The sequence below is a fragment of the Sparus aurata genome, chromosome 15 (genome assembly GCF_900880675.1).
Source record: "Sparus aurata chromosome 15, fSpaAur1.1, whole genome shotgun sequence".
Taxonomy (NCBI): Eukaryota; Metazoa; Chordata; class Actinopteri; order Spariformes; family Sparidae; genus Sparus; species Sparus aurata.
Genome location: NC_044201.1, coordinates 1,700,721 through 1,716,660, shown reverse-complemented (window position 1 = coordinate 1,716,660; position 15,940 = coordinate 1,700,721). Strand labels below are relative to the sequence as shown.

Sequence of the window (15,940 nt, the reverse complement as noted above, 5' to 3'; positions counted from 1 at the left end):
AGCTGTCCGAGGAGGACAGCAACAGGGCCAGGCTGCCTGCTGGAGGGAGGAAGAAGGCTAGTGAGGAGCCTGAGATAAACATGCGGGAATTAGTTATCAGCAAACAGGCACGCCACGAGAGAGTGTCCCACAAAATGATCAGGGCGATGGAGAAACAAATGTACGCCACCGTGAGTGACAGCACAGATGAGGAATTATCTGCGAGTGCTGGTCGGCTGAATTGTTTCCTCCGCCGCAACAACTTCAGTTGCAGAAGACAACTATTGCCCAGCAGGATGCCGGAGAATTCACCGAGAAGCTGGCGAAGTTTGTGACATTTTCATCCCGGATTTTTGAGAGGAAGGAATTAAACGCCTGTCCCAAATTGCCCCCTGGTCCCAAATAAACGCCTTGTCTGTTAAGTGATTGAAACAAATAAATGCCCCGGCTATTATTTACTTTCCCTTCAGTGTGAGAGACACTATTCTGGCTGCGGTGAAAACGTTTTATAAAAAATATTAAAGAAAAAAAAATCAACATCTTTGTTTTAACTTGGGCAATAAAAATAAGCCTTTTCTGTTTATCTGTGCAGTATTGATTTAGTTTGGGAAATTCCGAGATCGCGATAAAACATGAACGTCAGTTCAGACTTCACTCTTCTGGGACTAGAAAATCCTTTCTGTTGCTAGGTCGTTACTAAGGGTTGGATTATTTGATGGAGTGGTAAACTACGTTCCATTACACATATGAGTCAACTGACGTGACTGATTTTGTTTCAGTTATTAGTCAGACCCCATGTGTTTCCATGGAAACGCGACGCACACTCGCAAAAACCTTTAAAATTTGAGAGCAAATTGTCCATCAACATGGATATATTTTGATTATACATTTTATTTGTGTTGGTATTAGTTGTATAATCGCAATATTACCCTCGAGGGTGTGCTTTAACGTAATTTGAGCACTTCAGTGCTGCTTGCGGGTTAGATCGATGGACCAGATATGCTGTAGCAGTGCAAAACATATTTTAATGAGGGACACTCGTACGCTGTAATCGTAGACATGATGTCATGTTTACACGGTGTTCACATCAGCTTGAGGTCTCTGAAAAGCAAACTGAATGGAGCCGGGTTATATCGCAGAAAGGATTACTCCTCTACTCCTGATGTGAACACCGTGTAAACATTACATCATGTCCACGATTACAACGTACGAGTGTCCCTCATTAAAATATTTTATGCACTGCTGCAGCATATCTGGTCTGTCGATCTGGTCCATGCCCCTTAAAAACTCTACAGACCGACCACACAAAGAACAAAACCGCGTTAAACGGCTCATATGTTGTCCACAAAACGGGCAAAACCTCACTCGATGGCTGTCCATCTTGAGCTCACCATGAACTCCATCAACAACAACAACAACCCGCTGCCAGGTTATCACTTCCGGTTCAACCCCGGAGTTGAAACATTCCCTTTCCGGTTGATGTTATATGTAATGTAAATTTGTCTCAAGCCTCGTAAAAGTGTTTCACATTTTGTAATTTTGGTTTGCACCTCCCGGCCACCGTAGGCACGTGAGAATTTGAATGTAGCCCAGTTGAAAATGTAAAAGTCAGTACAATCGTCGGGCCAAGCGATGTCAGTTCAGTCCAGGGGATCAGGTTTTGCTCCTGACTCCAATTCTGAATTCTCCATTTCAGGCAAAATTCACAGACCCGTACACTGTGGAGCGGCAGGTTTTTGAGCAAAATTATTTCATTGCCACTCCGCAGCGGATAAAAAAATCCTGTCTCTGTCATGTAAATTTATTGAAGCCTTATTCTCGTGTTGCTCCTGTAACGTCTGTCTCCGAGTCTCAGTGTTCAAATGTTAGCCCTGCACTAATGGAATATTCTGTGTCTTCAGGTTTGGTGTCTACTGCCTTGGGGCCGGGCGTGGAGGTAGCGGTCAGAGCACCTGATGATCCTGTGGTTGGTGGTAGGCTAAGAACCTTAGAGACACTGCGTGATTTGGGGAGCCTGCTCAGTCATTTGACTGAGTCTCAGCGCTCTGAGCTTGCGGAGTTAATTAGGAGCTATCCAACGATAAAGGCAAAGACAACATTATGGCGGATACTCTTTCCCGTTGCCCCTGTGAGTTAAATGTGTAGAGTTAAGTGAGTTCAGGAAAATGTATCATGTGTAGTTTTGTATGTGAATACAGTTTATGGTATTATGTATTCGTCATGATGCCTTGTGTTTTTTTTTTTTGTTACGTGCTCCTTTTGGGGACCCGGTCTTAAGGGGGGGGGGCGACCCCTGTTGGTGCTTGACAGTGTGGTCTGGAGTAGTTTGCTGGTTGGCAGTGGGTTGGGCCAGCCTGGCAATCTGGTAACTGAGGACACCTGGGCCGGTGAGCTGGTTTGGTGTATATAAGCATGTTCTCATTCATTGTGTCTCTGTCTTCCTTGCAGACAGACGCCTGTCTCCCCAGATGACGCAGCAGCCTTAAGTTCTGGTTCTTTTGGTTTTCTTTCATGCACCACACAACATTCATCCACACCATATTCACTGCATGCACATCCCACAGATTCTACTGACTGTCACACCTCATGTTATTGTCTTATTTGATTTATTCATATGATTGATTTAAATAAACATATTTTGTTATTCCTTTGAACGGTGCATCTCTGTTGTTTTGTCATGGCCTTGAGCCAGCTGTTACAGTCACAATAACATCAAAACAGTGAACAAACACATAAACTGAACATATTACATCAACCAGAGTTTAAAGTCCTGTGCTTAGCTGTGCTATGCTATTCTATCTGAGCCCAGTTCACACTATCAGTCGTTGAAGAGAAGGTGCTGGTGGTTGCAGGGGAAGTTTGGGGCTCCAATGTTGAACGAAGTTGTTCTTGCTTCTTGTTGGTCGCTCCTTTCCTTTGCAAAGATAGCAGCTTGGTGCTAACCCACTTCGTGTTCCTCAGATCATCAGATTGGCAGGACCTTGTGTCGCTGCACTGAGGATGAGCTCTTTGTGCCTACTGCTAATGCAGCTTGCAGCTCTCCACAGCTTGTTGGGCCCAGAAGAAGGAATCTTGAAGGCAGGCAGCCCCGTGGGGGGAGGTGGAGAGGAGCCCTTGAAGATCCAAAGTTGATGGAGTAGATGCGTTGAGTGAGAGAGAGAACAATGGAGATCAGGGGTCTTTCACCCTGACCAATAGTAGCTTAAACCTGAATTTTGCACCTAGGTGTGAAGAATGGGGAATTCTAGGACACTGAGTTCAGTTCAGAGTCCATTTTGAAATCCACAATGAATGACTTCATCTGTGAGTCATTCTCTCTAAACCAGGGTTCACAGTCAGCAGCTCACTATCGACTATCGAATAGATTTTCGCTAATCATTTCCAATGCCTATATCTGGATGACAGATATAAAAACAAGGTCGTTCACGTCGCCTGGAATGGCGTTACCGGGGCCCCACCCTGGAGCCAGGCCTGGGGTTGGGGCTTGCAGGCGAGCGCCTGGTGGCCGGGTCTTAGCCCGCGGGACTCAAAAGAGTGACATCGGTCTGCCCTCCAGTAGGTTCACCACCCGCAGGAGGGTTCAGAAGGGGCCGGTGCTCTGTGATTTGGGTGACGGTCGTGGGCGGGGGCCCCGACGACCCAATCCTCGGACGGTGACTCTGGCCATGGGGACATGGAATGTCACCTCGCTGGAGGGGAAAGAGCCTGAGCTAGTGCGGCTCTTTCCACGCACAGTCTGGGCTCTGGAACCCAACTCCTTGAGAGAGGCTGGACTCTCTCCCACGCTGCAGTTGCCCGCGGTGAGAGGTGGTGAGCTGGTGTGGGCTCGCTTATAGCTCCCCAGCTCAGCCGCCATGTGTTGGAGTTTTCCCCGGTGAACGAGAGGGTTGTTTCCCTGCACCTTCGGGTCGGGGATAGGTCTCCCACTGTTGTTTCGGCTTACGGGCCGAAAAGCAATGCAGAATACCAGGCCTTCTTGGAGGCCCTGGGAGGGGTACTGGAGAGTGCTCCAAACGGGGACTCCGTTGTTCTACTGGGGGACTTGAATGCTCCCGTGGGCAGCGACAGTGTTACCTGGAGGCTTCATCCATACCCCGTCAAGATCTCGTCCGTAGAGGAGTGGCCCACACCTTCCACACTGACACAGCTACAACGTTTCCTGGAGTTTGCCAAATTTTACCAACGAATCATCTGTGACTACAGCTGAGTAGCGGCTCCTCTCACTAAACATACCTCCCCTGTTTCCCTTTTTAATTGGTCTCCCGGTGCTGACATAGTCTTCAAGAAGCTGAAGGTATTGTTCACTCATGCCCTCATCCTTCAACATCCTGACCCAACCCGCCAGTTTGTGGTGGAGGTGGACGCTTCGGACTCCAGCGTAGGGGCCATTCTCTCCCAGCACAAAATAGAGAGCTTGTTGCCATAGTCTTGGTGCCACAGGAGTGGCTAACCTGGCTAGAGGGGACCCTGGAGCATTTTCTCATTTGGGCAGATCATAAGAACCTCGTCTACCTGTGTTCTGTCAAAAGACTTAATTCCCGCCAGGGCCGCTGGTCGCTAGTTATTATCATTACATCCTCTTCTTTCCCCCTGACTCCAGGAATAGAATACCTAATGCCCTTTCTCGCCACTTCTCAGCTAACGCACCTCCTGCTGACCCGGAATCCATTGTGCCGTCTCCTCAGAGCTGCCAACTGGGAGATCAAAGCCACAGTCTGTGAGGCTCACATAATCACCCTGACCCTCATACTGGTCCACCACAGTGCCCAATCGTGCTGGTGGAGGTCTGGTTCCAGTGGGGTCATGCTTCCTAGTTCATCTGCCATCCCAGAGCTCAATGGATGCCACAGTTCCTTTGCCAGCACTTCTGGTGGCCTTGACGGCCTAAAGACGTGGGTGGCTTTGTGGCTGCCTGTGTGGTGTGTGCCAAGAAGTGCTTTTGAGGTGTCAAGTGCAATAGCTTTATCAGAGATGTTGTGGTGGAGACAGATCTCTTTGGGCACAGCAGTCTCTGATTTCACATTGTTTGGACAGCCTTAGTCTCATTCTCTTTTCATGTGACCAGACATTGGCCAGGAGCAGCCTTAACCAACTGGATTAGCATGTTTGTCTTCCTCCCTGAGGTGGTCTAGCTGTTCTGGACGAAATGTAGTCCACTGCCCTTAAACTAAAATCTACACTTTCTTCATCAATGCTGATGACTGTAATTCCACCATGGGCGATACATATTTCAGTAATTAAGCGAGAAAAAAAAAAAAAAATCTAGCTACATTTTGAGGAGATACTGGCAGCTAAATGTTGTAAGATCTAATTTAAATCTTTTCCCACTGACATCAGACCTGATTAACATCAGCACTAAACAAACGACATGATGAAAGAATGATATGTTCGGAACTTACCTCTCTCCTAAATGGGTCGATTAAGGCCACCACTACTGGGTATTTGCTGATTAGGGTTTGGTACATATCCACTAATTCATCTGGAGACTTCAAAGCTCCTGCTGCAACCTCATACTTTCCTTTAGACTGAAGAGAAGACGAAAATAAGTAAAATTCACTGCTTATTATCTCAATTAGCTGTGCCTGTACTGTATTTGCATGTGAACTGACCTGTTTGGCTGTATAATTAATTTATAAGAGCACTCCTACACATAATCCCAAAGCCTTGACTCACATGAAGCTGCAACTATAACTTACATAGTCCATTAGTTCAGGGGCAGCACAATTTACTGCTAGATGGATCTCTTCACCCAGCGACAGTCCCAAGTTAGTGCAGGCTTCAATGATCAGATCTAGAGGCTGCTCAGGTCGCTCATAGCTCACAGCTGGTGCTCCATTGTCACACAAAATGGCCTTGGTGGCCTAAGAGCAAACACACAACATCTATGTATTGTGCCTTTACATATCCAGCTCCAGTGCTGTAACTTACAATAATCTTCACATGCCTGGTGTTTGGACATATTGTTTAAAAGTATCACCTGATACCTGAAATGTGGTTTACAAACATTTGTTACAAAGACATAATGAACAAATTATGTTGTCCAAAATGACATCCGTACAATGACTTAACTTTGAAATTAATCATTTACCCCTTAAGCATCTTTTTCTGCATTATGTTATACAAAAAGGTTTTCTGTCAGCATATAACTGATGACAAATATGTGGATACCAATATATAGAAAACAGGAGTTTTCCACTCACTCTCATCACTGTTTACATTATGAATGTCAGGGTGAGGGTCATTGAACAGTGCAGGACATCACTGTGTAAAGTACAAATGCTGTGTGTGAAAGAGAAGGTAAATAGGAGAAGTATTGAATGCTTTAACAAGCATTTCAACATGCATCCAAGCGTCTTTACCTGAGTTAATTTAAAGATGACACTATCAAAATTGAATACAAATCACCTTTTTGTATGAATCTTTTAGGAAAACTCTCAAACAGAAAAAGCCTCAAATCTTGCCTCCACCTTTTACATTCTGTGTTATCATAAAGCCTGTGTGAACTCAGTTCCTATTCTTAAAGTGAATAAATAGCAGTGTCCCTCACCCCAGTTTTTGTTGAAGTGTTTATTATTTTCATCATCTCCTTTTGTAACTCAAGGGTCATTGTGATGATCTGTTGAAGAAGTTCACAGTTCAGTATATTTAATAAACGCTATAGTGAAAATTGAATAGAGAAGAACTGAGGTGCCATACCAAGAATATACAACATCATTACAACAAAAATGAAGCAAAGGAAGTTGCACAATAGACACTAACTTCATACAGTGAATAGGTCTATACCAACAGCCAGCTCTGAGAAGAAGACCAAACACAGACAGGCTATTCAACAACTACACCTATAGTGACTGAAGAGCGGTGAGTACTTGTTTAACTCGTTGTCCCGCTTTAGGGATCAGGATGACTTCTTCCAGTAAACTCAGTTTTCCAGGAGAATTCTTCCCACAGCTCAGCAAAGTTACCAAGGGGACGGGAATGTGAAACTGAGCCGGAGCCTGAATAAAATCGATTAAGCCATCATTCAAGTTTCTCCAAGTATAGGTTTTGTATGAATATACAGCACATTTGTGCTTATGTGGTTTACCTTTGTGTTCTTAAGAGCTGCTATATATTTATATAGAGGGATACCCTGTACTTGTGCCCCAGTTTTGGCCACAGCCAGAGACACTGAGCCAATGGCCAAGCTACCAGGTAGAACTTGTTCTGGTGGCTCTGCTGAAGGAAGTGGCTTCTCTGCAGTGTTGTTCTTTTTGCCTGACATGTAAACAACAATAAAAAAAGAGAGAGAGAGAGAGAGAGAGAGTTACTAACTAAATCTGGATTCACATTTCTGGCTTTCATTTGATGTCCTATACAGAGCAACTTAAAATGAGCATCAGAAAACAGGACAAGATACGATTTATACCCCTTTTACACTGAGCAAAAAACCCAGTCACACCCACTAACATCTGGCTTTTGTCTTGAAAGGGAATGTACAGAATCGGCTGCAGCAAGTATTAGGTATGGGCTCCAATCAGCAGTGATTTAACCACAACACATTTTGGTGTAAAATTTGCATTGTTGATCGCATGCAGGGAAACAGAGACATCACAGCAGCAAAAAACTATAGAGTTGCTTTAAGATAAGTGCTAATGACTGCACATTGTACAGCGTAGCATAGAAAAGTAACTTTATTAAACTAAAAGAGAAAGAGAGAGATGACAAGAGAGAGAGAGACAGGTGGATAGAAAAAGATATAAAGAACCTGAAAAAGAAATCATCATGTGTTGATACAATTTCTGGGCTCTCTTTTATGGAGCCCCTCGAGGGTCACATAGTAAAAACATTAACTGGATGTGGAAATCCATAGGAACGGATTTGCACACCATGCACCCTATCAATGAAAAGAGGGCAAAAACTGTGCGCACAGATTGTGAATCCATTTCCACAGTTTACAAATCTGTTCCCAAGGATTTCCACATCCATTTTTTTTTCTACTATGTGACCCTAGAGGGGCTCCATACTGTTTGCGTATGAGGACATTTTTCTAGAGCAACGCATTACAAGTGAACTAAAGACACTAATTCAAAAGGACATACTTTTCTTCCACTGTGCATAATCAATGGAATGCTGCCAAATAATGAGTGAAAAGTTGTCCAATAACATTGTTTCAGAGATCAAGGCTTCTTGCACCTGTCACAATCATGCATATTGTAAATTATGTTTTATGTTTTATGTTGTTTATTTCGGGCATGTCAATTCATAAGCATCACATTTCATCATTGTTCAAATAATACAACACACATGGCCGAAAGGGAAAAGCGGGAGAAGCCAAAGCTTATCAAGTCCCGCCCCCATTACCCACAGGATAAAATCTTCATCCTGATCTTTTCTTGTCTTTTGCAATTTACTTTTTTCTTTTCTTCTCTTTTTTTCTTTTGTTATGACCTTTGACAAAACATATTACAGCAGTAGCATACAGAGCTGAATTCAAGCTCTAGACAGTACATACAGATTACATGTGTGTCTGCACATGTGTCCATATTAGTCCATCATGAGTGAACAACAGTCTCATCTTATGGCCTCATCTTATAGCCAGGCTTGCCACAAAGTCAGAATATCCAATTGAGAGAGAGCAAAAGTCCAGTGTATTTATTATTTGTTGAGATGGTGTTGGGATGGTGTAAGAGCCCTTTAATGCATTTTCATATCTCACTGTCAGTGTTTTGAAGACATGCATTGAACTTGTTGGCACAGTCATGAAAATATACTGAATGGCACTTTTTGGTTGTAAATCTTAAAGAGAAAGTATAGTGTTGTGGTTTATTTGCAACATAAAAATAAATGTATCATATCAACAAATACCACAAAACCAAAACTAAGTAAAGTATCTATGTAGCCTCAAAGATTCAAATAGAGTCCATTGTTCCATGCCATAAAATGCCACAGTTTTAAAACATAACTATCCTGTAGCATCAGGTGACATTCTGCTTGATGATTTCTCTGAAACAATTTTGTTTTTACATTTAAATCTCTAGAGACTAACTCAATTACAGCATCAGTACCATCTGTTGTCAAAGAACTCAAATTAGAAAGAGTGCAGATTTTACAGCTGTAGTTCAATGATGACAAACATTTAGCAGTACTGTTGCATGACTATTCACTATCCTACCTTTATCACCACATTTCTGGTCTTTAGACTGCACATGTGTTGGAGAAGGAAGCACAACCTCAGGCTCACTGGGTGAACGACTCTCCTCCTTGTTTCTGATGTCTTTCTCCTTCAGGTAGCAGGCCATGAAGAAATTGCTGCAAAATTATGATGCGGAACATTTTAGATAATGAAAACCATAGATATATAATGATTTGGGTCTGAGTGGTTGCCATATTAGGAAGGTCAAGATCCACCACTAAACAAAATCAATGTGTATTGAAAAATGCAATTTTTGGTTCAAAGAGGACTGCAACTCACTTAATTCTTAGTTTTCAAAAAACTATATTTCATGAATATTGACTCAATTTGTGGTTACACAAGGTCACAAGTATTGATATCTCAAAAATGTTAATTTCATTTTGCAAAGTTTGTACTTGTACTTCATTATTTCAATATTATGCTTCTTGATACTTTCTTTCCAGAGAGAATGTTGTATTTTCTACTTCATTACATGTATTTGACATCATAAGTTACTTACACAATAGATAATAAATATGACCAGCTTTGAAAATGCAACACATTGTTAAAGACGAAACCACTGGTTTCAAACATTTATGGCTTCTCCGAAAGGTCAGGTATGTCAGATGTTCATACTGTTATGTCAGATGTTCCTATCGCATTTTTATATATCTGCCAATACCAATATCAATCCGATTCAGTCTTTTCCCCACCCCTTTCTTTTCTTTCATACTTTATGTTTCATTTTTGGAACACAGAAAACACGCAAATCAGAAGATATACACAGGATGTTGGTAATACACATGTACATTTTTCTTTTACATTCATTTCTGGTTCACAATTACCTTAATCATAATTTAAGTTGTCAGGCTCCTTGTTAACCAAGTATGGAAGCGATTTAGCCTAGTACACTTCTCCCCTTTTCCTCTGCAATCTCAAGTTAAAATTTACACATTCCATATGTTGTTTACAATCTGTCCATAGTTTAAAGTCCGTGTAAACCAAAATCAGTCATTTTCTTCTAAACAAATTAAACGGGTGTTTACTTAAAACATGTAAAAGCCATTCGGCCATGTAGAATTTAATTTTGGAGCTAGGCTCACAAACAGTTTTTCAACATTTCTGTGTTCAGGATTTAATGGGCGGGTCAGAAATCATGCAAATCATGGCCGCGTTACGTAACGCGGCCATTTGATTTGCATAAACCCCGCCCTGCTGCGGAAGTGGTATAAATACGTTCAGCGCATCGGCTTCAGCGGTTCTCCCACTCACTCTCCAGTTTCAGATTGCATTGCTTACAATAGTTTGCAGCTAGCTAACCAGCCAACCAGTCAGCTAACCAGCCATGTCTCCTCCACATCGCTCTGCATCTTTCCTGGATGCCACAGTGTGCAGGGTGACTGCGCTGTTAGCTTATTTAAGTTTCCTTCGGATGAAACGTAAGGAAACGGGGGAGTCCATTGACGCTGGTCAACTCCGTCCCCGGCTTGCATCCTCTCCTCCCGCCGACGAGGAGATGTGACCGCTGCTGACCGCCGCTGACACTCTCCGTCCTGCTGACGGCGGGTCCCACCGGCATGATGTGGCCGCGCCGTCCCGCTAACGGCGGGTCCCACCGGCATGATGTGGCCGCCGCGCCGCAGCATGCCCTCCGTCCCGCTGACGGCGGGTCCCACCGGCATGATGTGGCCGCCGCGCCACAGCCGGCCCTCCGTCCCGCTGACGGCGGGTCCCACCGGCATGATGTGGCTGCACCGCAGCCGGCCCTCCGTCCCGCTGACGGCGGGTCCCACCGGCATGATGTGGCCGCGCCGCAGCCGGCCCTCCGTCCCGCTAACGGCGGGTCCCACCGGCATGATGTGGCCGCGCCGCAGCCGACCCTCTCCGTCCCGCTGACGGCGGGTCCCACCGGCGGTATGTGGAGGTAGTATCAGGGCCGCATTATTGGTGAGCCGTCCCAGTGTGAACGGATAATCCGGAGGCGCGGAGCGAGGGCGTGTCGGTCTGACAGTCTAACTGCACAGGTCCTTCACTCAACTAAATACAGAGAAATGTCCCACAAAGCAACGTTACATGACCGAACAAAAGTAACGTAGTAACTATAACTGTCTTTAGCAACTTATATGAGGAAAACAAATCCCACAGCTGTATGTGGAGAAGCGTCTGTCCTCCTGTCCGTCCCCTCCCTGTCCTCCCGACTCTTCCTCACATTTCTGCTCACAAAACAGCGTCTGTCACGCTTGTCACAAGAGTGTTTAACTCACCGAGTGTTTGACGAAAATAAATCACCGCGACCGCCAGCCCTCCTGACCGAGACTTAAGGAAACTGTCCCCCAGAAAACAGCCTCCGTCCCCGGGAGTGACAGAGTCAGACAGCGTCCTGTTTACTGATGGTGATTATGTATAATTATGTAATTTAGCGCGAAAAACTTCACTCCGTCACTTTCCAGGATGTTTAGTGGGTCAGGATCTCAATCAATACACGTTATAACAGCATCTATATGATTATAAACTGTCCGCGGGATTAGATAGACAAGGGGAACACCTGGGGAACACCTGGGGAGACACCGACGTCATTAACATGACGTGTAGCCCCTGCCGCATGGGCGTGGTTCCAGCGCCTCTAACTGACACGCCCCCAGCGTTTCACAGCAGAAAGAAGTGCTTGTTTTTCCATGATTTGGAGACCTAATTTTATATACTTAACAATTTTTTTAATCTTTCAAATTTGGCTCAGTGGTCAATGATACATGTTTCTTTGGTGTGACAAACTCATAACACAATTTTTTTGCCGCTTTACACAGACTTTAAGAGTGGGAGGTCCTTTAAGAAGCCAGTAGGGGTGGGAATCTCTTGGCACCTAACGATTTGATTCTGAATCGATTCTCGATGCATCTCGATGCAACAAGTTTTTTATGTACATTTCCATGCACGATTTAAAAAAATGTATTAATTAAATCCGAGTCTGCTAATCACTTTCTACTTTTTTCTCTCTGTGTGACTACTTGGTACTTTCAAAGCAAAGTATTTCTAATGACCCATACTTAATTTACTTCCAATATATTTAATTAATAAAACAAATGAAAGAAATGTGGCAAGTCAACTGGAAGGTTACATTTGCTAGCAAACATCCAGCTTTGCAAAGAACCAAAAGGAAAAGAAAAGTGTTCCTGTAGCAGCATACATGTAGTACATTAATACAGCTGCAGCTGTTCGGCGGTTGATACAGGTGTTTGTATCACAGGTTGATCTGGACGTCTCACACTTTGCCACAGCTGACTGACCTCACGCTGAGTTCGGGCTGGATTTCAACATACTGTGCGGGCTGTATGGCAGTGTACAGTTTTCACATCGACTTGGATTCAGCTTAATAACGATGTATGCGGCTGGGAACGATGGCTTTAAGTAACCATTTGAACGCACGGCGGAATGACAGAAATACCCGATAGTTAGTTACAGGTGTGGCAAGTTAACCTGGACGCTGCACACTCAACGCCACAGCTAACAGCTAACAGCCAACAGCTAACAGCTAACAACCAACAGCGGTCTCCACGCTGCTCTCGAGCCGCTCGGCGTAAACAAATGCCTCAGACGTTCCACCCATGAGTTGTTTGTGAGTACAGACATTCACGACACATCCCATGTTTTTTGTTGTGTGCACGCCGTCAACTGTCTGGGCGCTGCACTTCTGAGTTCCGCCTCTTGCGTTCCGTCAACATTACGTTGTCAATTAACATGTAGAAAATCGTTTTTTGACATTTGTGAATCGATTCAGAATCATCCACGTCCGAATCGCGATTCATCTATGAATCGATTATTTTTCCCACCCCTAGAAGCCAGTGTCTTGTTACTGCCTTCTTACTAGACACCTGTGGTCTGCCATCAAGGTCCCACAGTGCCTCCAGCATTGCTGTAGTCCAGTACATTTGGATGTTATTTTCATGGTTAGGAATAACGTCATGTAAGTCTTCCAGCAAAAGTTGCTCAAAGTGTTCATGTGGGTGTGGGTAATGAGAGACCATTTCTCTGGGAAGATATGTGTATCAAGTTCTTTTCTTTTTTCTAGATGAGAGGAAAGCTATCCCTACCGCACACAAAATCTGGGATTAATTTGTTACTGTAATGTGCCAAAGTACACAATATCCAACCACATATCTGTTACATACTATTAATGCTGAGGCTGTAGTCAAAGCACTGTCCCAATTCATCAAGTATCAGGTCACTGATTTCACATCAAATTTGTAGGGCTGTAAACTCCTAGTCGACTGGTCGATTTATTGGGTCGATACGTTCTGGCTCGACCAAAATTCTGATTGGTCGATTTTTGGCGTATTAATTACATGCTGCTATGGCAGTGCGTAAACAGACAGCCGGTCCTCTCCATCCCAATGCTATGTGTTCTGCATATGGCATATTTGACTTCATCAGGAAGACAGTACCAACTGCTAATGGGGGTGTTTTCAGAGCACCTCTGTTTCACAGGTAACAGTGTGTCTTCAGAACACCCCCCTTGTTTTCACTATTTTGGATTAGCCCAACCCACCACAGACAAACAGATTGAAGAACGGTAGGTTGCTCCGTCCGTTTTAAGTATATGAACAATTATTTTTTCTTAAAGTGGACTTGCCTTTTGTGTTTAAGAGTAAAAGTTTTAGTTTAATAGTTTATGTCTCAGCCACGAAGCTGTGGCTACAATGGCTTGCAATCGCACCGGAGATTTAATGACTAATAACCCAGCCGGTTTATGTAATTTAACTGTGAATCTGCAGCGTAGTTATTTCTAAACAATATACAACCCTCAGGCAATTTTAGATGAAGGTGAACCAAGAAGACTCGTAGATGCGACCACTCTGAACCTTCTATGCAGCATCAAACTGCTATGCCGGCGACATCCAGCGGCCTATAAAGCAGTGGAGCCTTGAACCAGCGGTGATAGTAAGCAGAAGCGGGGATGTCAAGTCAAGCTAACAGCTAAGCTAAAGGCTAATCCGCAGAGAACGCTACTTCCCGCCATCCTGCTTTCAAATGTCTGTTCCTTGGAGAACAAACTAGACGGTGAGAGACTGCTGCACCATAATTCTCACAGAAACATGATTAAAACCATCTATTCCGGGTGACGTGGTTAGCATAGAGCGGCTAACAACATTCCGGTCAGACAGGAGCAGGTATCTCACCAGTAAATCCCGGGACGGCTGTGTTTGCATATACACCAACAACAACTGGTGCAACAACGGGGAGCTGGTCTCAAGTTACTGCTTTCCTGATGTAGAACTACTGACTGTCAAATGCAGGCATTTTATCTACCCCAGAAATAACTGGTTAGGGTTAGGGTTAATCCAGTGCAAACACCAGAGAAGCCCTGACTCCTAGATTCCACCAGATACATGTCTGCTGCCTTATGTCTTCGCCCCACCAGCGTAGCTGATAGGTTTCACTTTGGTCTATGTGTTAACTTCAGCCAGGTCAGCTGCGCTGCGTATCTGCTCCGTCCCAGCTCCGGCAGTTCGGAGCCCTCCGGCACAAATATGCAGGACTTCTATTTCTGGTGGATGCTTGAGCACGACGCCGCAATTCAGCTCAATTTAGCACTAAGCAGCCAGGAAGTCAAGCACCAAAACAACAATATGGCAACAGGTTACTTTTCAAAATAAAACACTCCATGCTAACACCAGCACACAAATTTCAAAAAAGAGACAAACACAAGCTCTTCTGCCAATCCTTCAGTCGGGAACACTTCCTGTTGTTGGTTTTATGACAAATACCTATAACTATGAGGGGCCGTCAGGGACATTATTCAGAATTACCTTTCACACACACGTGAAATGCTCTTACATACACTACTGAAACACTCTCACATAAAAAACTGAAAAATTATTCACTCACACAAACTACTAAAAAGCTCTTACAGATACAAGTGAAATGCTCTTATGCACACTACTGAAACACTCTCATACATACAAGTGAGTGAAACACTCTCATACACACTACTGAAACGCTCTCACACACACTACTAAAACGCTCTTATACACACTACTGAAACGCTCTCATACACACTACTAAAATGCTCTCACACACACTACTGAAACGCTCTCACCCACACTACTGGAACGCTCTCACACACACTACTGGAACGCTCTCATACACACTACTGAAACGCTCTCATACACACTACTGAAATGCTCTCATACACACTACTGAAACACTCTCATATGAACAACTGAAATGCGGTTGGAAAAGATTTCTGGAAAGCAGACGAGATCAGAGCAGCAGCAGCAGAGGGCAGAGACAAAAAGATGTGGTCAAGTCAGACAATTTCCAGCAGCATGCATATATGTATATACAGTATATATACTCAATCAAAAAAATGTATCTAATTAATTAGAGGCTTTGTAATTAATTAATCACAATTAATTGCATATCAATATATGACACAAGAAGCAACATTATTCAATTTAAATGGATTTTGGTATATGACTGTATCAATGAATACACACATAAATGAGCTTAAACAACAAAATCGTGTTATTTTCATCACTGAGTGTTAACATAAAGTGCAATATGAATAAAGAACATTATGATTGCATTGTTCACAAGGCACAAACTTTAATTCAAGTTAGCTATATTCAAGCTTTTTCAGGACTTTTTGTAAAATTTCTCTGTCTTAAACACATTTGTTTTTAAAATAAAAAACAGCACTTAGTATAGTACATTCCAGAATGGGCCACCGAGAATCCACTTCACCAGTGCGTTTGTTAATGTGTCAGTCGTGGACACATTTTGGCTCTGAACCCTGTCATCTTGTTGAGTGTG

The 15,940-nt window shown here is 43.7% G+C and overlaps 1 protein-coding gene and 1 long non-coding RNA gene across 7 annotated transcripts in view; one reads left to right on the top strand and one right to left on the bottom strand.

Annotated features, from left to right (window-relative positions):
• eno4 (enolase 4) overlaps positions 1–15,940 on the bottom strand; it is an 84,760-nt gene that overhangs the window by 11,350 nt on the left and 57,470 nt on the right. For all 6 annotated transcript variants that reach the window (XR_003986837.1, XM_030440842.1, XM_030440843.1 and 3 more), the window contains exons 4-9: positions 9,131–9,267; positions 7,064–7,233; positions 6,846–6,974; positions 6,527–6,595; positions 5,676–5,840; positions 5,379–5,504 (exon numbers count right to left, since the gene is read on the bottom strand). Coding sequence is in view for 5 of the 6 variants with exons in the window: in XM_030440842.1 (XP_030296702.1) it covers positions 5,379–5,504; positions 5,676–5,840; positions 6,527–6,595; positions 6,846–6,974; positions 7,064–7,233; positions 9,131–9,267 (796 nt within the window). In the remaining variant the exon portion in view is untranslated. The remainder of the gene's footprint in view (positions 1–5,378; positions 5,505–5,675; positions 5,841–6,526; positions 6,596–6,845; positions 6,975–7,063; positions 7,234–9,130; positions 9,268–15,940) is intronic.
• Positions 1,895–2,633, top strand: LOC115596062 (uncharacterized). The gene is made up of 2 exons (XR_003986839.1): positions 1,895–1,952; positions 2,428–2,633. It is a non-coding gene; the product is annotated as an uncharacterized LOC115596062 (long non-coding RNA).